Source organism: Cyprinodon tularosa, unplaced genomic scaffold, assembly GCF_016077235.1.
Source record: "Cyprinodon tularosa strain WSP-4 unplaced genomic scaffold, ASM1607723v1 ctg263, whole genome shotgun sequence".
Lineage (NCBI taxonomy): Eukaryota > Metazoa > Chordata > Actinopteri > Cyprinodontiformes > Cyprinodontidae > Cyprinodon > Cyprinodon tularosa.
Window position 1 is genome coordinate 1,013,362 of NW_024038967.1, and position 27,350 is coordinate 1,040,711.

General features: G+C 35.9%; 1 protein-coding gene across 2 annotated transcripts in view; it reads right to left on the reverse strand.

Moving 5' to 3' along the window:
• LOC119786066 (sodium/potassium/calcium exchanger 3-like) overlaps positions 1-27,350 on the reverse strand; it is a 64,656-nt gene that overhangs the window by 22,011 nt on the left and 15,295 nt on the right. Inside the window, exon 2 of one of the 2 annotated variants that reach the window (XM_038289147.1) lies at positions 22,737-22,841. In XM_038289147.1, the coding sequence (XP_038145075.1) occupies positions 22,737-22,841 (105 nt within the window). Of the gene's footprint in view, positions 1-22,736; positions 22,848-27,350 lie in introns of both variants that reach the window. The other variant, XM_038289146.1, reaches the window with a different exon arrangement.

Sequence of the window (27,350 nt, forward strand, 5' to 3'; positions counted from 1 at the left end):
ATGCCCTAGAATCATAACTCGTTTGGTCCTATCTCCAGGCTCTGGTTCTATTCAATCACAGAGAAAAGTTAAACAGTTGAAGAAACCATGAGAAACCTCAACAACTTGTGCTTTTTTTTATGCTCTCACTGTTCCTCTTTCATGGATTAAATTGTGGATCCTAACAAAACAAAAGTGATAGTCGCAGCTACGACTGCAGCCCACCGTTCTGCTGAGTTCTGGGCATCTATTGCTTTTCTCAAAACTATATGTCCCACCCACAACCCTAATACTGCGACGTCATTGGCTGACCAGTTTTGATATACAACAATTGAAAAGGGAGCAGGACAAGATCAATTCTTGTGTGTTTGTTAACCAAATATCAAATAAATTCAGCTTAAAGGCAATGTTACAGCTGTTTGACAGCTTAAAGGTCCAATCTTTGTCTGGTAAGCGAACACAACATACCCTGATGATTATTGTAGCAGTCCTGCAAATTTTTCCCTACAAATATAGAGTTTTCCATATTTTCATTTTTTAGTCAACATCTGAAAAGGGGTGAATTAATCAGTCAGCCCTGATTTCCTTATTTTTCTAATTCCGTTTCATGTGAAAGAGAATTTATTCCATCATCTTCTCCTTAAAGGACTGGAGATCCTGTACTTGTGCATGTGCTTTTAGAACAAGTTAGCATTGATTCGTTTAGTCTTATTCTATTAAATAATATTGGAAAATTAAACGTTTATTGGGATTTTCTAACATCTGACAGTGTGAGCATAAAAAACAGAAACTTTCAGCTAATTGAAATCAGCAGGTCAGGCTTTATCACCTCTATTTCTGGAAACTTCAATACAATTTTTAACACTGAATCTGACATTAGTGGGCCTTAGTTCTGTAGGTCTCACAAATAACAGAACAAAAAAAATGAAATTAAGTTCTAGAGTTTTGTAGGGTCACCAAATACTGTACATCTGGTATGTGGACAAAATTAGAACTGCTCTATTTAAAATTGAAGAGTCAAACAGTGCATTAAAAGTATTTCCTCGTTCTGTGTATTTTCCTCTTAAATCTCCCCAAAATCTAATAAGTTTCGGTGCTTTGTTTGTTATTTTACACCTGTCTAAAGCTAAAACTCCCTGAACAACCTGTATAAAGTTAATGCATTTGAAAGAATGTAAATAATCATTCCTGAGATCTTGCCAAAGAAAGATAAAGCTTTGAATTATATAAAAATCTGCTGCTACAACAGCCAGCGCTAAACAGTCTACCTTGTAACAAGAGTGAAACATCTTAAAAGAATGGAGAAAGAATGAAACCCGTCAAAACTTAAAACAGATCCCCTTCTGAAACCAAATCAGGGCACTGTACTGGTTTTATAAACAAAACCATAAAACATGAGCAGTAACCCAGATTAGCTCAATATACATCATTAATCCTGCCACTGCTGGTTTCTGTTTACATGTTCTGTGTTTATCACTGTGTTATAATGGCTCGGCTCAAGTTTGTGCATTTTTTTCCTACAGCATGGAGAGAGGATGATGTTTTCTTAGTGAGGAAATAATCATCGCCACACGAGTAAAGGGCAGAATACAGACACTTAAATTAAAAAGTGAGAATGGTTCTCAGCCTCTCAATGTCTCCATGTGTGAACTGTACCTATATGTGATGGGGAAGGGGTGAGTTCACACATCCCAGAGGGAAAACTGCATCATCAGACACAGATTTGGTGGAAAGGGTAAAAGGACTGAAATTAAAAATAGCTTATCAACCATTAAAATAATAATCTTTCTCAGGGCAGGACTAACAACAATCAGAATCTCCTTATGCTTCAATTTTCATTCATTAATTTGAAGCTAAAATATTTCATGTTTACTAGTATGATTTGTTTTTTTTTTAAACTAATACAGAAATGTGTTCCTTCCCAGCTTAAGGAGGAAAACTATGCTTTAAACTATAAATTGACTTAATAAATCATTTTTTTTAATAACTAGATAAACAATTTCAAACTTGTTCCTGCTCATGTTAGAGACGCTGTTTTTACTGAAAAAATATCTTTAAAATAGTTTTTTATTTGATCCTACAACTAAAACATTATTTGATCAGCAGGCTGACACCATAGTAGTTCATCACTGATGCATCTATAGCCTATTGTCCTGTATTTATTTTGGGCCAGAAGTTCCCATGCTGTTCGGTGAAACTGAAATCAAGCGCGTCCATGCAAAATGGGTCCAACCTAACAAACAATTGATGCGTTATATTCATGATGGATTTTATGGATGCTCAAAGGTAACAGGCATTCAGCTCAACTTAAGACACCCATGGCAACTCCATGTAAGGGTAAAAAGAAAAACAGAAATAAAAAATTATGCCAAGTATGAGCTACATACAAGAATGAGGAGAAGAGTGCAACTGTTCTGTGCTTTTGCCACAGGTGGCAGTGTCATTATAAAACTCCATCATGCTTTTTTTAACTAGTTCTAACATAATTCAATGCGATTCCAACAAAGTGTTTATGGATAACACTTACAGAAAACAGCTTTACTGTTTCCTCTTTACTCAAACCTTTACTCAATGCTGTGTTAGGTAGGGGTGTGCTAATACAACTTTTTTTATTTCCAATAATAAAAATAACGATACCAATACACCAGCTTTGAGTATGGACCAATACCAATATCAACACGACACTAGTACTTTAATTATTTATCTTGTAATGTGAAATGTCAGCTAAGGCTTAATCAAACAGAAAACAAGAGTCGATAACAACAGGAATGAGATTTAAACATTTTTCTGCGTTTTTATTTGCAAGATAATATTGGAGATTTTGAATCCGGTTCCAATAATAATTATTAGACAGATTTCTAAAATGGATATCAGAATGGGAAATGCCTCTTTTTATGCTATGATTTTAGCAAATACAGCAGAAGGGTTTGCTGGGTAACTATTTGAGAATGCCTGCTATAAAATCAGATACAGCACATACACGTCAGAGACCAGAAGTCAGGAGTCTGTTTAACCCAGGAATCTAATTCTCATCATGTAAAAATGTCTGGCTAAGGCCGTATTAGATCGGTAGATCCCTCTACTTTGTTAAATCTTTTACATTTTAACAACAACATCTCATTATTTATTGTTAATGTTTATTCTTTTGCAAACTAGTAGATGGAGATATACATATTTTTGGGATGTATCCAGACCAGGGTTAGAGTTTAGGAATCAACAGCATGTAGAAAGCATTTTAGCCCTCAGTCCAGCTAAATAATATAAATATGTTAATGTTTAAAGCCCCTTAAAAGATTTTTGTAAAAGAACATTTTATTCTGATTATTACAAATAAAAAACATAATTGAATTTCCACTGAAAAACATGTTTTTCAGTGGATGATTTCCTATCATAGACAAAGGCATCCAGTTTGTGACCAAAGTTGAAACAAATATATAATGTATTGGTAAAAATCATCAAGAACATCAATAAATTCTAATCCAATTAAAAAATTCCTACTTGATATTTAAAACTTTGGCCAAAATTATAAAAATGTGATACAGAGTGTCTGAGGAAGGACTTTCACTTCCAGGGCTGAAGGATGAAGGCCCAAATTTGTAAATTATTCGTACATGATTACAATTAAATTAAATCCAAAATCTCAATTGAATCTTTGGTTTAATGAGCTAATGGGGTATGTACAACATGTCTCTGTGGAAAAGTTGGAACATTCATAGTTTAACTGCTGATAAACCTGCTCTGTGTGTTTTGGAGTAAAACTGTATCTCTGTGACCAATAATGCTTTTTCCTTATGAACTGCCACACTAAAGCTTCTCTTAGATGGTGTTGTGGGGAAAAAAGTATTCAACTATTTACTCCAGTTAAATAAACGAAGATAGATTGATTTCACTCGGTCGGCACTTTATTTTTACCTTTGCAAAGAGAGAACAGCTTATCACACGGCACTCATTGCAGAGTAATCAGCCATTCTGCCTGGGCAGCGTTTGTTCCCCCTTACTTACGATAATGGAAAGTTGTCAGAGTCAAAACAAATTACAGACACTTTGGTTAAACAGTAACATGTTATGAATAAACCTTGAGAAAGAATCTGGTTTGTTATGAGAAGAAGGTATATCTTGTCTAAAAACACCCTCACACATGAGAATTGTGTGGCCTTGCAGGTGAAACAGGCTGAGTGAAAACTTTCTTAGTGAGTAAGCATAAATTAATATATGAAATAAGAGAAACTAAATTATCCGACCACATTTGCCAATATACTTTGTTAATTTAGTTATTTCCAACTTCCTGAACAAAAACACAAAATTGAGTGAACTTGAAAAAAAATGGCCATAATGTGAGGACTTTAAGGGACAATCTGATCATATAATTTCCATGTAGTGCATTCCTCGTAAAGCCTCTGCGGTACATAAGAGCTCCAATCATATCTCAGATCAAATTCTTTAGAAACACGCTGCTTTGTGAGGAGCAGAGCTCTGTTAGGCTGGAGCGGAGTGGAATGACAGGCAGTGGGGGGGTATGGGATGAAGCTATCTATCTGAAAGTCTGCTGGGCATGTTAGAATCAAGCTAAGGTACTGACTGTCAGATGAAGTGTAGGCATATCACGCTTCTACCAAACTGAGGCCGGGTGTCTTCACAAACACGGCATCAGCTGCATTTTTCATGAGGATTTAAAAATATATATATTTCACCCAGGTGTATATTGTATATTCAATTATGCGTTTGCTCTTTGATTCCTTTTGCTTTGAGGTGAACCGAAAACAAGGCTGATGAGCCGACAGCAGGGCTTCAATGGAAAACACGGAACATTGTGTACTCTGCTGTGACAGAAGAGAATAAAATAAGATCAGAGGTAGATCTTTACCATCAGACACAGAAAAAAAACACAGCCAAAACAGAATCAGTTCAATAAAACATGATTGCAAACCCTTTAAATCTAAAAGCCAATCCATGAATCAGATTAATTAACACCTACAAAACTGTCCTGATGAAGGAAACTTCCTAAAGACGGTTTGAGGGCAATCTGTCTGCCAGTTTCTCAACACTTTCTCCCAAAATTCCCCTAAAACATGGCAGTGGAAAAATACTATTCCCAGCCGACTGTCTCTTGCCAAAATAAACAACATAACAAATCTCAACAACAACACACACTGCAAACTATTTAGTTCATTTACATCCTTTAGATTCTTGACCCCCCCCCACCCCAAAACCGCTGGTCTATTTTTGGTTCTTCTCTCTCTGCACTTTTAATGCTTGAAAGACAGAATTGTCTGGGTTTCAAAATTTAGCATTCAGTTGCCTAGTAACAGCGGTCTGGGAGACTTGTCAGCCGGAGCCGGATCGCACCGTCTCCATCCTGTTCAGCAGCGGAGAGATAAATAGAGAGAAAGAGAGTCTGTGGCTGGACGTTGCAGAGCAATCCCCTGGATAATATCCCCAGAGGTCCGGGTGGGCTTTTTAATCACACCACAGATTACACAATCACTGTCAGATGGCCTGGTGAGGAACCTGAGGCTGGAGCCATGCTCGCCGCGCCATCTCGTAGTACCTGTCCAGCCTTTTGTTCACTTCCTTGTCTCCTGTGTATTCCCTTGATGAAGTATCGACGACTGTGTCTTTGTAGGAGATAATGAGGCAGATCTACTGGCAGCCAGCAACTCAGTAAGGTTTAAGTGTGTTATAAGGATGTAGAATGTAAATGGGTGCACAGGGCAAAACTGGAGACATGAAGTGGTTCTCATCCTTTTTTCATGGGTCGGGGTAAAACACCTCTTATATAATCTCAGAGGTAGACCTGCTGAGTACAGAGGAAGTGCATTTCACTGCATGGGAAGTGGGATTTTTGGAGTGCATACTTGATGATAAAATGATGAAACAGTTTTGAATATATTGTATTATTATTACTCCTCACAGCGTTCTACAAGGAGTTCAGGTTTTACTGTACATCAGCCTTAAGAGGAGTCCTGCTACAAGAAATGGGTATCCTGAAATAATCTATTGTGTTACAAGTTTCAATTTTTTCACATCTGGTTTAAGCCCTCTGCTCAGTGGTCAGAGGCAGTTTTCACACCACTCCCACATGGTTCCCAACCCACTGGTGGACGGCCTCACATCATTTGTTTGGTATAACCCCTGCCAGGTCACACAAGGTGGAACCCCAACCCCAGGCCTCACCAACGAACCCCAACCCCAGGCCTCACTTTGCTTTCTTGAGCTTAGATGACTCAGACATCTGTTTCGGATGCTGACCTGGACGCTTCCCTTGAAATTATCTAGAAACCTAGTCATCAACTAGACAAACACAAGAACAACCCACTCACAAAAATTTTAAATAAATGAAAACTGCAGTTGAAAGATTTGGGGAATAAAAATGCTAAATAAAAGTAACTTAAAAAGCAGGATGCACCCCAAACCTTCTACTACATACCAGAACCTTCCATCCCACGGACCAGTAAGAGGAATTTGGTTCTGGTTCTGATTTGTTAATATTTTTTGTTAATCTGTGCATCAGAAAGAACAAGCTGGTAACTTCACATGTACATATACTAAAAGGATGTTTCATTATTTAAATAACATTACACTTTTTGATATTAAAATATATTTCAAATACATGTATCAATAATAATTAAACAAGAAAATGCTCGAGTTTTCACCAGTTGATGTCAGAACCTCTTTGGTGCAGGCGTGTCTCTGATTTATATTTCCAAAGACAAGCAGAATAACATTAAATTAAATACAAAGAATAAAATAAGAAATGTTCAATTGAGTCATATGAGATACTTCTCAGAAGGTTTTAGGTCTTTTCATAATTTAAGTTTTCAAAAAAATAATGTATTTTGTTCCTGTGGAAAAATAAATTATGTTTAAATTAAAATATCATTGATACAGAGCTCATCACTTTAAAACCTTTAAAGTAAAATTCCTAATATTTTGTTGTTACGAAATAATGATGGAAATCACAGACATGTTGCACTAAAAACTGTTACCTTTTTAAAATATCTTTTTTGTTTACTCATTTTTTGCATACTTATAACTCATAGGTTACCAAATGAAATTATCTGTTTATATACTATTAACAAACCTGAATATAGACTTGCAGAAAAATCCAGCGTTTTAATCCATTTAATGGATTAACCATGAGAGTAACTAAAAGAATACCTGATTATCATAATAGCTGCAGCTCAACTCTAATGCAACTGTAACATATTTTTTGCAGAATGCACAAACATATTAACATTCATTTTTCTTTTCTACTGATAAAGGTGGGCTCATGAATTTTGATGAGGCAGCTAAAGAGGACTTAATGAATATACATCCTGTACAGCAGGGTTTTTAAAATGTGGGAGACTATGCTCCCCTCCCCCACTTAAGATTATTGCGCTTATTTCTTTTTAACAATTTTTGTTCGTTTAGAACAAAACCAGAACCAGAACAGTCGGAGAGCATTTATTCAATATTCTGCATTTCTTTATGTTGTTTTATTTCTTTTTTATGAGTTTTTTAACCTCCAACTTGTTTCCAAACTGCATGAACGGGACGAAGTCCACATGCCTAAATGCAATAATGTTTATATGTAACTGCAGAGGTGTGAGTTCTAACAACCCAACAAAGTTTATACAGAGAACCAAATTCTTCTCTTTTTAGAAACGTTGCATATAAATGCTCTATGGCTTATTTTTTCCTATCTCTACCCATACAGGCATGTAAGCATTAATTTAAAAAGTCTGGATGTGACAAAAGCTTTTACTGTAGTTGATAGAAAAGTTTGACTCACTGCTGCAAACAGCAGGGCAGAAAACAGATTGTTATTTGTATTCAAAATAAATCTTCCAAAAAAAACAGTAGCATTTGTGATGACGTATAAAGATAGAAAACTGTTCAACTTTATGAATTTGATTTACAGTAGCTCTTTTGTCATATTTGAATAATTTTCCACAAAACACCGGTCAGGTTTCCCCATCCGTAATATTTTCCTCCTTTTTATTTATTTATTTATTTTTTATTCTTTATTAATGAAGAAGTGCATTTAACCCTTTAAAGCCCGATCCAAGAATAAAACAAAACAGAAAATTACTTTTTTTTGGTTAGAAGTCCTTATTTGGCCTTTTAACAAAATATGTAAAAAGAAAAAACAGAAATACATTTTTGATATTATTAATTTATTACTATGCGATAAGTCAAGATAATTTTTTGTGTAGTCTTCTGCCCTCTGTTATCAGGTATATCTGATGGTGTACAATAGGATTTTGAGCAAAGTTTTTACCATTAAATTATACAAAAGGTGTCAGATGCAAAACATTTCAGAAACCGTATGTATCAAATATGATACATTTGGCATTACAGGGTTAACTGGTTAAAGGTAAACTGATTTTATCTTTAGCAAGAGCAACAGACAAAGTTTCTTACTCCAGCTATGTAGGTGGCAGTAACGACCTTAATGTGGGAGGAGAGAGTCGCAGCTAGCAAGCAGATTTGCATATGCACTGTTCCAAACAGCTGTAGTGTTGTGCATCAATCGACTTCGAACAATAAAGGTTTCAAAGCAATAAAAATTAAAACAATGACACCCTGGAGCCAAACATGTATATATGCTTGCAGGGGTGTAATACATATAGCCACATAGCCTTACTTAGAACTGACTCTATTAGGAGTGTGAATTGGCAAGAATTTGGTGACATGATGTGTATCACAAAACGTGCCACAATACGATTTATACAGTAACTAAGAAGACATTTAGCGATTTTTATGACTATACAGATATGAGTAACCTCAGGGGATCTGGTTGTTGCTATCCTGCAGATGGTACAGAGCAGCTGAATAACAGGCGTTTGGGCGGTGCACTGCAAACCAGCTGGTGGTTTAGAGGAGGAAATACGGTGCTCAAGTACAGTAGGTACAAGTGCTGCACATAGGTTATGTGTGAGACAGCATTTCATTTTAAACAGTTAAATTATTTACACTAGACCAGTAATATGGAAATATACATAAACTACACTTCGATTAATTGAGGGTTTAATTTAAATACGCTCCGTTTCGTAAAGGAAGAAACAGGAAAACAATATCTGGTGTCACAGTTTTTCTTGCATTGTAAAGTTTGCCTTGTACTTTGCGCTTTTTCTACAAAATCATATAGAAAACCTAAAGTAGTTTATTCAGAAGTTCTTTCTAGGTGCGACAAACCAAAATATACAATTTTAAATCAGTTGGTCAAGACATAAACTTTTAGGTGATCAAAACATGGTATCTATTACTGGTAATTTCATAATTTACCAATATATTGGGTAGTAGCGGCCTAGTGGTTAGGGCATAGAGCTTGGAATCCTAAGGTTCTGAGTTTGAGCCCCACTCCCACAGACTGCCACTCTGGGTCTCTGAGCAAGACCCTTAACCCCACACTGCTCCCTGGGCGCCATACAATGGCAGCCCACTGCTCCCCAAGGGGATGGGTTAAATGCAGAGGTGAATTTCTCCAATGTGAGATCAATAAAGTTCAATTATTATTATTAATTATTCTTATATCACTGATTTCATTACTATCAGATATAGCGGAAGCTCTTCTCTGGTCAGGAACCCATGTACTTTGCAACAACTGGTGTGTAAATTTCCATATTCGTGAAAACACACATAAGCCGCGTTTGAGTCATGTTCTGTAAGTGAGTCTGCAGTGTTATAAAAAGTAAGAAGATTATATGGATGTTTACCCGTAAATATTTTGTTCATTTAAGTTCAATTCCGCCGTATTTTGAATCAAAACCAATATATCATAGTATAAAATATCATAATAGTTCACAAAATTTATTTTTTTAAGGCCCTAAAATCTAATGTGAAGAGTCTTGTCATTTATTTATGTTTAGGGAACTTAAATAGATTTTATCCAACAAAAAATAAATAAATTAATAATAATTAATAAAAAAGATCAGATCTATAGTGGGTAGTTTAAATGTAAACATTGACCTCATCTACTCATGTCCATCTTTTAGATTAGTTTGTTAGCACTGCATTAATAAAACACATGACGTATAGGCTATATGAAATGAACATCATTTACTGCCCATAATAATGTTGATCTTTCATTTCCTAATACCAATATATATATATATATATATATATATATATATATATATATATATATATATATATATATATATATATATATATATATATATATATATATATATATATAAATTTTATTTATTTATTTATTTTTTTTATTATTTTTTTTTTTTTATCAAAAACAATGGGTACCTCTGCACTACTCTGGTAGATAGCGCCATGGAGACCTTTTGCTATGCGCTGAAGCAATATTTCTGTAGTTGAGGCAGTCACAGTGGAAGACGTGGCCTGACTTAAACCCCACATGGATTCTGATAAACATATACATAACTTTCTTCTTAATAATCTATACATTTCATTTTGACAAATGATAAAAATATGGAATATAGTGATATTGCAATATTGTGATAATACGCATTGCAACCAAAGTATAGTGACAAGTATGGTATTGCAACACCCAGGCCAATACTCTATTCATTGCTGCTATTAATTATACATCATTATATTAGTCATCTTGCTTTCAGAAAGGGTTTAGGGCATCCAATAGGGACAGACCTACCGACACAAAGGGGGTGCAAACATGCAAAAATTTGAAGAGCCAGTAATTGCTAGGAATTAGCAGGATTTAGGCAGGGGGAAATTCTTGTTTTTATGCAGCATTTCATATTTGTGTGAATGACGAAAAAAGTTAAATCATATTTTTTATATATAACATTTATGATGAGTGACATATGGAACTAAATGACATATTTAAGCTGAAAAAGTTAAAACTGTAGGTGTTTCGAGACCATAGGAAGGGGAAGTTTGAAAAACAAGAACAAAAAAAAAAAAGTTTCAGGAAATATTTTGGATTTGAGCATCAACTGGACAAAGATAAATAGATAATATAATCCAATCAACATTATAAAATTATATATGAATAAAAAGGGGGCTATTTAACACTGCTGCAGCATTTTCTTATGTTTTTTGTATATTATGCAAACATGCATACACATGTGGTCACGAAAGAAAATGTTTCTCTTAAATCTGCCATGACGCAGCTTGACTTTATTTACTGTGCACATATTCTCTCAGGTTTCACACCCCCCCTCCCACCAGGCAGTGGGATTTAGATGAAGTGAGATCCAGTCAAACCATTTCCACTGATTATTTTTAGCCCAACTTAATTTGCATAAATTTCAAGAAGAATATTCCCAGCTTACAGTGTAGAGTCAGGTTTCAACAATGCCAGGGTCTGTTGCATTCACAGCAGCCTTTTGACTGACAGGCAAATATTAGCAAAAAGATAAAGCAACCCCAAATATTATAGATGCAAAATTTTATTTGGACAGTACTTTAACAGAAGTTATTATGCTGTAGTATTAGTTTCTTATCTACTGTTTGAAATGTAGTTTTTCTATTTCAATTTCTAATGTTGGCTGTGATAAATGTGGCTCATGTCAGCCTGGTACATAATAAGCCTGGGAACCACAGGAACATAGGTCACTTACGGTTGCCTGACTCAGTAATGATTTTATGAGGAGCAATTTGAATCCCTCCTAGCTTTATGAACAGCTCCAGGGCTCTGCGAGAAAAACAAAGTAACCGTGCATCTGAAAAATCAGATTACCTGAGAAAGAATTCAGACTTTAAATCAACCAAGCCTCCTTTTATGTGGGGTTTTTTGTGCCATGGAGTATTTTCACAATCAAGACACTGTAACAAACAAGTACTTTATGATCTTTCAGATGACATACAGAAATTACACACAGATTTCTGCCTCGATTCTTTCTTTTTCTTTTCAAACCTTTCTATGTAATACACTTCTTTTAAACTCTGGACAAACACCCTTACCTTTTGTCAAACACAAATAGAAACATGTATATTATTGGTGTCATTTTATTGCAAAAACTTTAGTGGAAGAATATTTTACACTGTCTATCACCTTTAAAGAGTGTGTCTTCTGACTGTACTACATGTTTTTTTAATCAATAAACCCCTTAAGTCGGCCTATAGTCCTGTACTGCTCAAGATGAACTCTGTTTTACAACCCAACTTCACACAAGAACATTAATAGATTGAACATGAAGATGTTTTATAAGCTGCCTTACATTATTCCTAAAATTGCAAAAGATAATATTTTTCTTGATTTAACTTCCTGATTGGACTTACAGTTATTTTTATGTGTTGGAAATTATATTTTTTTTAACATCCAATTATAGTTAGACCAATACATCTGTCATAAAGACATATATTTTTGGCCAATGTTGGCATTTTTATTCCTGAATCTGTATCGGTACCAAACACAAATATGGATTTGCGGATTCATTTGCACATTCAGCAGCCATGTATTTAGATAATTTGAAGTGAATGAATTGCCATTCCCATTACCTTTCTATTGTTAATTTCTTCTTTGACTCGTAAATAAACGTTTTTTTTTTTTGTTTAATTTGAAACTTGTGTAACATTTTTTGTCATTTCCATTACGTAAACAGAGGGGGAAATAAGCAATATTGGATTAAAGAATTTGCCCACAAAAATTGGCGGCACATATTGAGAAGCAGACTGTGATCAAAACACTCTAAAAACAGTTGATCTCTAAATCCAATAATCCATGTGCTCACGCAGTCCGTTCAGATATTTAATACTAGAAAATATAATTTAGAAGTTGTTCTTCTCCTGACATTGTTTTTTTTTCTCTATTGGGTCAACCATGATGTAAAGTCTTTATAGCTAATCTGTACCAAGGTGTGATATCAATGACAACGTAGTGAGCAAGGCGCAGTGTACAGTATGGAGTTTTTAGGCGATTTATTTTTAAAATGTAAACATTAGTAAGATCTTCTTTGCAGTGACACAGTTAGTTTAAAAGAAATTGCTTGCTGGAAGTAAGTTTCTTTGTTCTGCATAGAGATGTAAACAATAGGGATGGAACAGTTTATGAAAGCCGTCAGAACCGTTCGGTTCGACTGTCTCGGTTCGATTCGCGTGTGTTGCGTTCGGTTCATGCGCTGCTCCTTTTTCTCATAGGCGAAGCGTTTACACTCCAGAGCAGAAGGTGGCGGTACTGCGACCAAAGCCAACCACCAGTAGTAAACAAGAAGAAGAAGCGAAGCAGCGTAGCCGGTGTAGCAGAAAAAACATCAGTTGTTGTGGAGAATTGTGTGGGTATGGCGAGTGGGAAAGAACAGGAGTTGGAAGACGCGCCAGCAGCACTTTATAGGTCTGCTGTATGGGACCACTTTGCATTTAGAGTGACCTACGATGACGGCGGAAAGAAAGTTGTGGATAAAAGTGCAACAGTGTCAAGCTTTGTGCAACACGTTTTGTTTATGCTATAACATATACCGAACCAAACCGAAAACCGTGACCACAAAACCGTGAACCGAACCGTGGATTTTGTGAACCGTTCTACCCCTAGTAAACAAATAATCAACTGTTGATTAATGGTTTAGTAGATTAATATTTTTTGGATTAGATCAACTCAACTCCTTAAGTCATCATCTAAATAGTGTCCATTTAGCTGTGCTGCATGGTGGGGCAGCGTAACACTCTGTGCTCAGAGGGTGAAGATGATAGAAAAGAGGAAGGCATTATGCAAAACGTGTGACTTGATAGAAAAAGACATGCAATAAAGTTGAGGGGAGGGTTTTTGTGTATTGATGCGCTTCATGGAGTCAAGTTTCAACATTCCTCTGAAAGCAACGAGAACCACTTATTTAAAGGCGTGGCTAACAGCAAAAAGAGGATAATACTAAAAACAGAGAGCTACATCACAGTTAGCAACCACTTTATTGAAACAAAGTTCAATTTAATTCAATACTTTATTAATCCACAACTGTCCATTTTCCTTTGCGAGGGGTCCTGGTGCCAATCTCCAGCTGTCAAAGGGTGAGAGGCACACCCTTCTCAGGTCGCCAGTTTATCGCATAGCAACAGCACAAACAACCATCCATGCACACATTCCCACCTAAGGAGAATTTAGAGAAACAAATTTCATGTTTTTGGACTGTGGAAGGAAGCCGGAGTACCCAGAGGGAACCCACACACGCTCACGGAGAACATGCAAACTCCATGCAGAAAGATCCCGGGAATCAAACCCAGAACCCTCTTGCTGCAAGGCAGAAGGGCTACCCACCACGCTACTGTCTAGCCCACTTTATTAACCCATGAAGGTAAATTCAGTTTCAGTACAGCCGGTCCAAGAAGACAAAAACACAAAGAAGGACATTGCACAGACAAGTGCCAAATACCCTGACAGCATGTCACAGAGACATAGCCTATTTTTAATGACAGTTTTCTTTTAACATTTCTGTTTGTTGAATATTCAGTCTCTCTTACTGTTATTAGTAAGGTAGAGGTTCTTGGAGAACTAGTCAGAGTTGATGTGAAGAAGGAGGCATGTAAAAACATGAAAGACTATGAGGAAAAAAATTATTTTAGAAGCTAAAAAAGACTTGCAGCAGGAAGGAGCTACTCCATTTATCAAGATTCACCACCCAGCTTTTAGAATCAGTTGGAAAAGAGACTAAGACAGTAATTCCCCCAGCTCGTTCATATTTTCAAGATTTAATTTGAATACCGCGTCTTAAAATGTGTGCCAAACAGAGTGTGTGTGCAGCAGAAGAAAGACTCATGTACCTTTACTAAAAGAAAACTCAGTCAGCTTGTGTAACACTTGCAACCGACTGACATGTAAAAGAAGCAGCACAACCAACATGACTAAACCAGGCATTGGCTTCATCTTGAGAACTGTGCCCAAATTTTGTTAGATTATTTAATTGTTACAGTGACAAAAAATACTTTATTCTAATCCATATGCATTTTAGCCTATTTTTGGGGGTGCTGAAGCAACCCTAATTTGAGTCAAAGCACCCCTAAAATATGAGTTGTTTTTTTAATACTGTATGCGCTTTTTACAATAAAAACAAACAAAACAAAAGAAAGTTGAAAAGTAAAAGTTCAGGAAAAACCAGGTAAGAAAACAAACAGACAAGCAGCAGTTTTTAAACTGGCAAAGAAAAGTTTTTCATTCATTATTCTACATAAATCATGTAAGTAATTTTGACAAACAAAAGAGAAAACTGATTTAATGAAAATTTATTTAAAGGTTTCCATGAAATGAGTTGATTTAAAAGCTTTAATTGATTTGAATATTCTTCTAAAAAATGCTGATTTTTTGCTTTGCTTGTCGGGTTTTTGGCACACGTCTCAGATGCAATGCATTAGTGAACGATCGAGTCCCTCATCAAAACGCCCTGAACAAGTTTAAAAAATGTGTGTAGAAAACAGTGAAATTAAACTTGCCTGACCAGACAGCTCTCTGTAGACACCTCTAAACCTCTGATCCTTGAGTCACCCCTGTTCTAATCTGAATGACTCTGGACTGATGGCGAAGAAATGATAATGCAAGGTCATGCTAAGTTAGGTATGTTTCACCAATATCTTGATTAAATTAAAACCACATTAATATAGATCCTCTAGTGTTATAAATTATTTTGGGCATAACTTTAATTATTGTTGGGACGTGGCGGTGGTGCAAAAGTTCGGCATTAGACCCTTGGTCAGGGGGAGGCTTTGGTCCTTGATTAAGCCGTTGCAGGATCGAGTTCAAGTATTTTGACCTTTGCTTTGTCTACCTCCTTACTCTAATTCCATTTTCTGTCTGCCGACCTTTAAAATAATAAAATAAAGGTCACTAGATCATGAAAAATAATGTTAAAAGAAAAAATATTAATTCCTTACTTGATTCCCTTTAGGATCTGTTTAATATGATGAAACCCAACTAACCTAACAATGAAGTTATGAATCTCCTTTTTGACTTTTTAAAAAAAGAATCACTATTTTCCCATTTAGTTAATTAGAATTAGATGCAGAAGACAATGCCAACTGCACAACAGGGCAACACTTATTTTCCTCTGCTGCTTATTCCTCTCTGATGCTCAGCTTAGCACCGTTCCACAGTCAGAATCAGGAAAATAAGATAATAAAACCTGTCTTGGGTGTATTTGCAGGAATAGACATTGGAGGAGATTGAAGGAGATTTTAAAAAATAACGCTCCATTGTTAAAAGGGTTACCCTGTGGAAGGAAAATTCAGAATATTTCTATTTATTTTTGTTCATAGGTTTCAAATCTTTATACTGGTTGAAAATAGTCGGTCACAATAAACAATGAACCATTTCATTGTGTGATAAGAGTTCATCATTTATCACAATATTACATTAATTGAAATTATTTTTATAAATTATGTTTGCATGTTTTGTTGCTTTTCTTCTCTTTCTACCTATATGATGAAAGGTTTCACTCCGTAGGAGTGGTCTCCTCTCATCGTTCCCCTTATTGTTTCCTTAGCATAGAAAGGGAACGATGAGAGCTCATGAGAGCTTGTTGAGATTTGGACATTATTCCCACCTTAGTGACTTTGTCACTATATTTCACATCTTTTCAGATCCTTCTAAGGACTCTTTTGGAAAACACGGCTAGTGACTAATCAAGCGATTATTTCTTGTCTTTTTAAACACTTTGGTGACAACTTAAAAAGCACCAATTGCTCTGAGTTTACCATTTTCAGCTGGGCTGTTAGTGAGCAAGACCCTTCCTCCTCAAAAACACTGAATGCGAGTCAGATGCAGACGCTGTATTCCAGTTCCACCATCAGAGAGCGAGAGGAGAGCGACTCTCCTGGTTCTCCATCGAAAAGTAGTCACACATATGCAAAACTTCAACTGATCCCCTCAAATTTATAAAGCAGGATGTAAATATATTTAGTAAATGTCTTTGAACTATGTTGAATTTGATAAAACAGGATTGATTTATAAAGCTTTAGTTCAAGTTAAAATGACACTACTGAGTACTAGAATTTATTTTATAAATAATCTTTAAAGGATTTGCAGTATTCTAATCACTTTCTGTCTTACCTATGTTGATTTTTCTCTCTCTTACAGCTGATTCAAAGAATTACGAAATATGCAAAGTATGTGACGGCGTCATTTAGCGACTTCTAGCAATTTTTAGGTCAGTCGATGGTTGGCAACAGTGGATTGAGAGAAACGGTTGGAATTTGTTCAATAGCCGAATACCATAGCAGCCGAGCTGGAGCAGTGTGGATGCAAACCGGATGACAATATTATTGTTTATCGCTATAATTTCGATCCAGCAAAATTTGCTATCAGGACAGACCTAAGTTTGAGAATTATATATTAAAGTTCAATTAGTTCAATTGGAATGAGATCATTAAAGTATGTATCCTAATAAAATAAAGGCTTTTGGCTATACTTTAAAATTACTTTAGTACTTTTGGAAAGAAAAATGGGCTAAAATGTTATTTCTAGAGACGTATTGTACCCCAAAGATTTTGTTACTTTGTCACGTTTCCTTCTCTTTCTTCATTTCATACATGAGGGAGGCTGTTTTTCATTAAGTGTCTGGACAATTTAAATAAAGTAGAAATGTTCTGGTATCCTTCACCAGATTTATGCTCTTAGATGTCCTCTCTCTATCTCAACATCATAAATGGAAGTGTTGAAGGATTTTTTTTTTAAATATTACTTCAGATTAAATCAGGAATAAAACAGAAAAAGGAACCAGGAAAATTAGCTTTAAATTACTGATATTACAATGATTTATTAGTCTTTAGTTAAACTGACAAAAAGTTATTTTTCTTATGCTTTGAATTTGTTGACAACTTTACTACTTACTTTTCCTCATTTTTTGCTTTTAAATTCTCTATCTTTTTGTCTAACTATATGCTTTTTAAATTGTCCACTTTTCTCCTGGCACATCTGAGTTTCCTTTTTGTAATAAAGGATATTTATATTCTATATGGCTGCATGTGTGTGTTACTGGCATTCAAATTATAACATATATAATACTTTAAAGGAGTTGTAATAACACTAAAACTCTTTAGATGTGTTTTAATTTACATTTAATTAGCATTAATAAAAACATATTTCAATAGGTAAAAATATATGCAAATATGAAAGAATAAAAAAAAACCTCTCCTTGAAAAATGTACAATCAAAAAGTCTCTCTTGACTGTTTGACAAATATCAGTCTTGAAATGTTCGCTTCTTTTCGTCTGTGCGCCTCTTAAGGACAAAACTTTCAAACAAACGCTTTTGTCTTTGCATCGCTGGATTAAGAGGTTCAACTGTTAATATAAGTAAAATATTATTATTAAATACTTGTATTCTTAAAATAAAATATAGATTATAAAATAATTCATTTTCTTGCAGTCAGCTTTAACCTTTATTTTGTGAAGTCTTGAAACAATATACATTTTAACCAAAGCTGTAAGATTTAAGTAAAATAGGAGTTTAAAAAATCCATTAAAAAAAAGGACACCAGCACATGTATTTCTTAAAATAATTAAAAGCACTAACAGGTATATTTACATGAGTTGCACAAGATTAAAATTTAATAACTCAATATTTTGAGGAGGTCTGCCCTTCTTAAACCATTTACATTTAGTTTGGTCTGCTTCTAACTGTTAGGAGATTGATTAAAGCCTACAGGAAGAAGACTGTAGCAGCTAGTGGGTGATTTAAAGGTCAAAGCTACAAATTTTTCATCAAAACTCAGCTTTTTACATGGAGGTTGTCACTAGACAGATAGTTTAAATGTTTGCTAATGCTAACCAAAGGTCAGCCGGTAACAGGTGTGTTGCTGCATGTTTGTCAGGTTCTCCTGCTAGTGAGTTAGTTTTAAATGAATTCAGTTGTGTTTATAGCTTTCTGTAAACACAGCTAATCCATCTGTATTTCATCGCCGCTTCACAATTCACAAGAATGTGAGTACAGACTTGTGTCCTCATCAAGTATGTTCTTGAGAAAAACACAGGAAAGCATGGACCCAGGGAGGACGGGAGCAAGCAGCATAAATATGGGTCAATTGGAACAGAAGCGTCAGATAAACACAAATCAAATGAACATTTTTCCAAATAAAACAAAAAAATCGCCATCAGAGTCATTGGTACCTCACACACGGCTATGCTGAGAGAGGGCTGCTGCAAACAGGCTAGGATTAGACCTGGCTGCCCTTACCCTCGGAGGTCCGCTGGTTGCCGCGGTCTTCTCAACATCGGAAACTTTTTGTAAAATCACAAATTAAATCAGTAAATGGGCCATATTGTGACCCTTAGAAGTTTAATTTTCTCACCTCAAATGATCTTAAAACATACTTTTATAGAACAACAGCAACAGATAAAAGAACTTTTAACTTAGTACTCTGAGGACTGAGCGCTCCCCTGGAAGCTGCTGCTGCGGTGGATGCTGGGGCAGCTGTCAATCTCAAGAACAGACAAGTCTGCACTGATTCATGCTCGATAAAGAGGGAGGAGCAAGAACAACATCCTGGGAGTTTGTCTTTTCTCAGACTTGTGTTCTTGTGAATTGGAACAGTACTAGGCTGAGGCTGATGACGTTTCACAAGTACACAAGCACATGAGAACGCACAAGTACACTTGTATTGATAAACGTCCCATGTATCTGGCAACAGGCTAGCAAAATGTAGATGTAGGAACAGTAATTGGCAAGTATGCCACCTACTGGCCAGGAGGACTTATATCTTGTAACTTATAGCTATCTCTAAAGTGGCCTCAAATAAATTTGAAGTCAGCTAATTACCAACACACCAAGGTTTGGCTGTCAAAGAAAGCAAAATAAATTTCCCAAGAACCTAAAACTGATCTTTGCTAAAGTCTAGTGAATAACTTTATCCTCAGAAAAGTCTGCCCTTGCTCAGTCGTAACTAGAGGTGTATAGTAGGATTTTTTTGCACATAAAAAAACACGAAGGCCAAACAAAATTTTGACACTAAGAATATCGCGAAAGACCAGCAGTTTCATTTATAAAAGAGGCATAAGCATGAAACAACGCATAAGCTAGTGTGTGTCACTTTCTACGCATAGACCATGACCTTTAAAATCTAAATAAATAAGAAAATGTGCAGTCCTCCAGCAAAACTTGACCCAAGGATATGATTGTTATACAGAAAGGTAAAATTGGCGACCCAGTGAGGAGGAGAATGGATGCTGTATTGCATCCTGATCCTTTTTAGACCTTTCATTTTCAAAGTCTGTTAAATATTCATGCATTTTCTTACCTTCACATTCCCCCTTCCTCCTTATTCATGTACAACAGATTTAACTCAAATATTGTGACAAAGTGTGAGAAAATTACACTAATTTGGGTAAAAATATAATTATTATTGTGCCACTAGTGCGTATTACTGTTCCATGGATGCATTGGCACTAATAGAAGATCTTGCATATGGGTAGAGTTGGACAATACAGGAGAGTAGAAAACCCGTCTAGTTCATCCTCATGCTGTTAACTTCAGCAGGTTATCAGTCCCTGTCTCTGCTGTGGAAATGGAAATAAAGATGGCTGGAAAAAAATCTCTGTTCAGGGTTTTTAATCTGTTGACCTGAATCCTCTTCCTCAGCAAGTAAGAAAATTAGGAAAGAACAGGCTATTAGGGATCACAAAGATTTTCTGTCCCACACTGATTTCAAGCCAATTTAAAAACAGCAGAGCAAAGCTCATGGATCTATGTGCTGAAGGATGTCTAGTACCGAAGAGACCAACCTGCCGGAACCATACCCTCCCTGTCCAATTACAGCTGTTAAGCACTCTGGATCTCCTAGCAACTACCTCTCACCAGCACAAATTAGTCCACAGGTGTTAAACATAATCAAAAATTAGCTAACTCTTTGCCTAAAGCAAATTAATTCTACAAAATTAGGTTGATTAGGTAGATTTTTTGCAGACAGTGCTAAGCTACTCCACTAATGCCTGCAGTCCAATGAACCTGAGAGCACCGCTTACTTTAATTTGTCAGACCATTATTGTGGCTACCTCGGACTCTGCACCTCACTCACCAACACATCAAATTCTGCTTCGGTGAGATTCTTCTCTTTTTTGTGTTTCTCATTGGTAACCATGACAACATAGATAGAAAGAACTAAAAAAAAGGTGATGTGAAGAACTAAAGGTACCTCTTTAGATGAAAAATGACACAAGGCCATGTTCAAAAAGTAGATCCAAGGTCCAATTATGATCTTCAGACAGAGGAGTCTAAAACTATATTATCTGAGCTTGCCATAAACCACATTGAATATTCCAAGAAATTAACCTCATACCAACTTTGAATAGAACAGAATAGAATAGAATACTTGCTGTATGTAAAGAAACCCTGGAAAACCCTGGGCCGAGACAAACACAGATCTTTATGTCACTGAGATGCTGTGTGAGGAATTTAAACAGGCTTTTAATGCAATCAGGTGAGCTGACAGCTTTGAGTATTTAATAGGTGATTAATTAAATAAGAACTATATAATTACCTATTTATTTTGGATAAAATATAAATATGTTTATTGAATACATCAATTGTGGGTAACATTGATATTTTTAGATTTAGAAATATACATTTTGCCACTTTTTGGCACTTTTAGCTTTATATACTTGCTCCAGTCGCAATTGATGGCATTTATAGATTCCTGCTTGTGTGACATGTTTAGATTTGAGAACAGAATATATTCTTCAAAAATCTTTCCTAAGCAGTTGAGGCTGTACAGCAGTATTGACTATATATTCGCCTCAACCTCCAAGTTTATTCAACCACTGTCACCCATTCCAGGTAGGCAATAAAAACTTCTACTGGATTTTCCTGCTTCACAAAGGTAGGCAGCAGCCTGACAAAGCCATGATGAAATTATTTTACATCCAAGTAATTTGCAGTTCTTCATATATATATATATATACACATCAATTTCAAACAGATGGTATCGGTATTGGCCGATACTGCACAGCCAGGTATCGAGTATTGTTGGTATCAGGGCCAAAAAATGGCATCCGTGCAACATTAATAAAAAGCAAACCATGAGAGCAGAGAAGGAGCATGTAATAATGTTTGTGACATTTCAATAACTCAAGTAAATGAAACTGGACCATAAAAGGTTTCAAATGTGCGTGGAGAGTAGTTATTGTGCGTGTGTTTTAAATAAAACTGCTCATATGAGTATTTATCACCTGATTGCACTTTGGGACAAAATTCAGACTTCATAATGGCAACGATAAACGTCTAGAGGAGTTCAAATTTACTACAAAGAGGAAGGATATCCTAGCATTTTCCTCAGATAGAAAAAATGCTTTTATACTACATTTTGCTTGTTAATTAAATCATTATCTTGATTCGCTGCAACTAATTCCTGTTGTTTTTTTAATAGGCTAATAAAAACAAGATCAGACATCAATACATGGACCAATTGTTTAATTGGATGTTTTACCTTTTCATTTAACTGTAGATCTCCTCTAAATTCTATAGTTTTTCTGACAAATGTTTGTTGTTTTGATTTGTAAAATATAAATAGAATCAAATAAACTGTGGAAAATGACCCTACTGCACAGTGCCATTGAATTAATAAACAAGCATTGGTTCAGTACTGACCCAAACAGTTGTGATCGTGAGTTAGGAAACTCTGCCTGTTGCTGAAAGACTAATTTGGTTTTAGGAGAACATCTTATTTTTTTTAATGAGCTCCACATATTTGCTTAATCATTTAAGTCTTTTGACCTTTAAAAGCATAAACCCCCGTTTTTTGGTCTTTATCTGATTAAGAAGAGATTTAACAAATGGCCGTGTCTCCACTGACAGCGCGGTGAGACGATGCAGGATTCGGTCTGCTGGTTTCTGACATCTAGCCGGGTGAAGAAGAGTGACTCACCTGCTCGGGGCTCATCCAAGCTCTGGTTGTCTAACTTCTCCTGCATCAACCTGCGTGTCCATCGCAGCAGCTCACCGTTCACGCCTGGCTGAAGCCCAGAGGACTTTGTCTCTGTGAAAGAACAGCAGGGGTCATTTTAGAGCAAATACATATGCATTTTTTAGCTTGGAGATATTGCTTTTAACAGCACATTTATAGATGCCATTAAAAAACAGTTTAAATAATTTAAATAATACAAGTAGATATTCGGATGAGTGTTTGTGGACATAAGGGGCATCAGTAACCACATTTAAACAATAACATGAACAGAAACAACTTTAGTTCACATCAGTAGTTTATTTCCATGTGTATTTTAGTTACTAAAAGCTTTTGGGACATGAAATCTAAGAAACTACCCCTCATTTAGACCTACCTCACTATCCTAATTGTGTTATAAAGCTCACAGACATCCTGATTCACCATCCAGAGAGATCCTTCAAACCAGGGTCATCATGATAGAGTGATATTTATCATCCTCTCAACCACACAGGGCTGTATTAATATGAAGCAGCTTTTCTATGTGTCTGAGGCTGATGCATTTTGGGATTGCCAGGCACTGTAGTGTCTCTTTGTACCTCGCAGCTCAATGAGCCCATTTCACCAGGCCAGTGGTTGCAGCCGAGATGAGACCTGAGGGCTTTCATGTTGAGGCATCAAGAGGAGCTCGACTCGTATGAAATTCAAATAGGTTTCTGCCGCAGAAGGCTCAGCAGAATTTTCACACTATTAACTGGGAAAAGTCACCTAGAAAAGCATCTTATCTGATAAAACTGATGAAGGCAAGCAGAGACTGTCATATTTATTTAGTTTGCTCATTTTTCCAACCATCTGAACTCACTGAGGAGATGAACGGACACTTTGGGAGCGACAGTGGATGACTTATTCCATATGTTTGTAAAAAACAAATGTTCTGGCTCCAAATACAGTAAACCGTCGGCTTTCCGAGTAACTGGCTTAGCGAGAAAGCTATTTAAAGATGTCCCACTGGGAATGTTCAATCAGATTTTCCTTTATGCTAAAAGATTATTAGATTCAGGCATCATTAAAGCAAAGCAAAGGCTTCAAGGGAAATATCTTGATGAGTTTTTCTTATTACATTTCCTTTCATAACCAAGGCTGGTAGTTTGATTGTGCCAGTGAGGCTAAACAGAGTTTTTGCCTCAGGGATCAGTTTAACTACGGTGGTTTTCATCTTGTGATGTAAATGACTTAACCACCAATGCCTAGCTTTTTTCTCCTTATTAGCAAATAAAAATCAGCAATAGAACAATAGAGAGAACCTACTATAAATAAATGATCTTGATTTTGTACCTCTGAAGCACAAACTTGATTGTATTGTATCAAGATCTTATCTTTGCAGTTTCTTTCTTGGTTTGTTAAATAACATTTTGGACATCTCTGGTGTTGCTGTTTTTCTCACATATCCATTACTCTAAAAATGTCCACAGCTGTTTATTGATTATTTACTCTCCAGAGACAGAGCATTTATATATTTTAAAAGCACTGTACAGTACAGTACTTATTTATTTTCTTAACTCTTTCACCTTTTCTGTTATTTTTATACACTTTCTGATGCTGATGTAACTCCACAATTTCCCCAAAGGGATTTTCTATTCTATTGTATTCTATTCTAAAAACAAGTTAAACATTTTTTTCATATACATTCTTCTCTTTGACCTTCACCTTTGACTTTTAAGTTCAACCCTTTACAGTGATTGTTGGTGTGGAGAGAGATCAGGCTCCAGAATGTAAATATAGGAGAGAGGTCCCTGAACAACCGGAGATAAAATCAGGCTTGTAGAGTTTGTATGGAAATAACCCTGATCTTGTTTTCAAAAGCTGAATAAAGACTGTAGGTGTGGAAAAAGCAACATCACAGAACATCGTAATATAACAGTGCAGAGTGCAAATAACTCCTGCTTTTATTTCCCCACATTAATAAAACACTACTGAATATATTTTTTAGTGTGATGCAGTAAAATAAGCCAGAAACCCTATAAATCTGCTTTGCTGGAGCCCATGCTGAACCTAAACTATTATATTAAATTTACTCTTTACAGCCCTAATAAAAAACAATAAGTTGGAGCTGCTTAAATGGAAAGGATTTTTTTTGTATGCTGTTCAAAAAAAGGATCTGCAGACTGTTGCAGAAGGCAGGTTTCTACATACAAATGTCAAAATCTGTTAAATTCTCCTGCTATTGCGTATCTCATCTAACATGGACCTAAACTATGCTTCTTCACCTACAGATTGTTTTTGCAGAAGGTCCCTAATCCATGTAAAGACACATCTAAAAATGGAGTGTTTTTAAGCCAATGATTTTGATCTCCAACCAGTGACATCTCGTTTTTTGAGAAGTCATTAAAAGAGATGTTGTTGGACATGGTGCAGGATAAACTGGGGGTGTAGCTAAAAGGATGGCCAGGGTCACCCTTCAGCCACTCATTGGTCAACCCTGCAAGGTGATTTGTGGTTCCAGAGTGGACATAATTCACCGCAGTGCAGATATATTCTCAGGTGGAAAGTTCTCATGAATTTCAAGTGTTAGTTTATTAAAAGCATGATACAAAGACACAGTAAGCATTTTTTAATATCTATATAGTAACATTAAAGATGACAAACAATCATCTAGAGGTCTCATGTATAATTAGATATGAATAAAAACTGAACCTATTTAGTTATGTATTAATCCATGTATATATTAATTTTATGCAGAGCCAGTTGCGTTTTCTCATTGAATATTAGGGAGGCAAAATCTCCACGGTATTATCATAAAATTATTGTTTAAATATGCCTTGTCAAACTCCATAAATGTAGCCCTTAAACTGCATTAAATGTCAGAGATCCCTGTTGAGGTTTGAGCCTCTGTCTATTGAGGTAACCAGCGAGAAAGTGGAGCCCTGTCTGGATAACACAGCAAAATACGTCACTTCCTGTGAGGCTAAACCTCTTAGGGGGTCTGTGGAACAGGGGCGGGTTGTGCAGGGTTGTCATGAAAATGTCAAACACAGCTCGAATCCCAAATTATTATTTGATGGTCGATACCATTGTCAATACCATTCAGTTCAATTCAATAATACTTTATTAATCCAAAAGGGAATATTAATTAAAAAATGCCAAATAAATACAGTGAGGGAAAAAAAGTATTTGAACACTCTACTTAGAAATCATGGAGGGGTGTACCCTGCCTCTCGCCCAGTCTATCCCAGTGCAACAGAGACAAACAGGACAAGCAACCATTCATTTAAACACTCACACCTAAGGACAATTTAATAATACTTGATTAATCCCAAAGGGAAGATCAATGAAATGCCAAATAAATAAAGGCATAAAAAATGTTTAACATAAAAAAAACTCGCCTTTTTCAATCTCAACAGATTTATCTTTTTCAGTAAGTGTATAAATATAATTTGACAATATCGTAATGTTGTTTGAAGTAATATTCTTTTAATGTGAAAATAACAGATTAACAATACACTACTATTAAGTATCGATACCATAGATTAGTATTTATCTGAACCACTCTTTCTTTCTAATGGCTCTCCCCAGGGCTGTATCTTCTCCCCTCTTTTATTTGTGCTACACACTAATGACTGCAATCATATCAAGTTTTGATTCGTAAGTAGACTGGTTCAGAAACCATATCAGGGTACAAGTAAGCTTTGTATTTTGAATTTCAGTTGTGTTTTTATGAAGAGGTTTGTTTTTGTTTGATTGACTCTTTTCTCACATGTGTTTTATTTCAGATCACTTTCTATCAAAATAAGCCTACATATTATTTGCAAGGTTTGCGAATTGCCGGTCGTATTTTTTACTGATTTGGATGTCCTTTTATTCCAGTTATATTCTGTGGCTAAAATTCCTTCTTTAACCAGTGGAGCAAAGATACAACAGACAAAGAAAGACCAAAAAAAGTCCTTTATCCCTGCTGCGATTACCCGGGTCTATTCTAGGTCCATCTCCCCTTGGGATAATACAGTTAACTTGAACCTAAACAGTAGTTCGCCCCCTTTAAATGGAAGTGGTGTTAGATGTTGTCAGTGTGCACTGACCTGACTTTCTTTAACAGGTTTACTGCCTGCATAAGGACAGGCTAGATTCCACTGTAGTAAATCTCTAAAGCTGGGAGATGTATAATGCTGGTAGGGATGGTTACATTTGAAACCTGAGCCTGTAAACATCACTTTAAGTGACATTTGTGTTTCAGTATAGTTTTTTTTTTTTTAAGCTCTTCTCTTTGCTCGGTAATGCTGCAGCTCTGCAGATCTTTGCACCAAACTTTTAGACATGTTGAGGTTAACCATTGGTTACACCTTTTATTCATCAGTGGGCCGGTGTAGATGGAAAAATGCCAGGGCCACCCTAAGCCTGAGTTGGGGTGACATAATCTCTGAGATACAGTAAATGTGTTTTAGCTTTCCAGTTGAAGACCCTTGAGTTGTCCATGGCCATACAGCCATTGTTACAGCCATAACAATCACTTGAACACTGTTCTATGCAGTATTCTTTGCAAATACACACACTGAATCCTGTCGTCCTCTAAACTCTTAGAATTAGCCCCTGAATGACTGAATG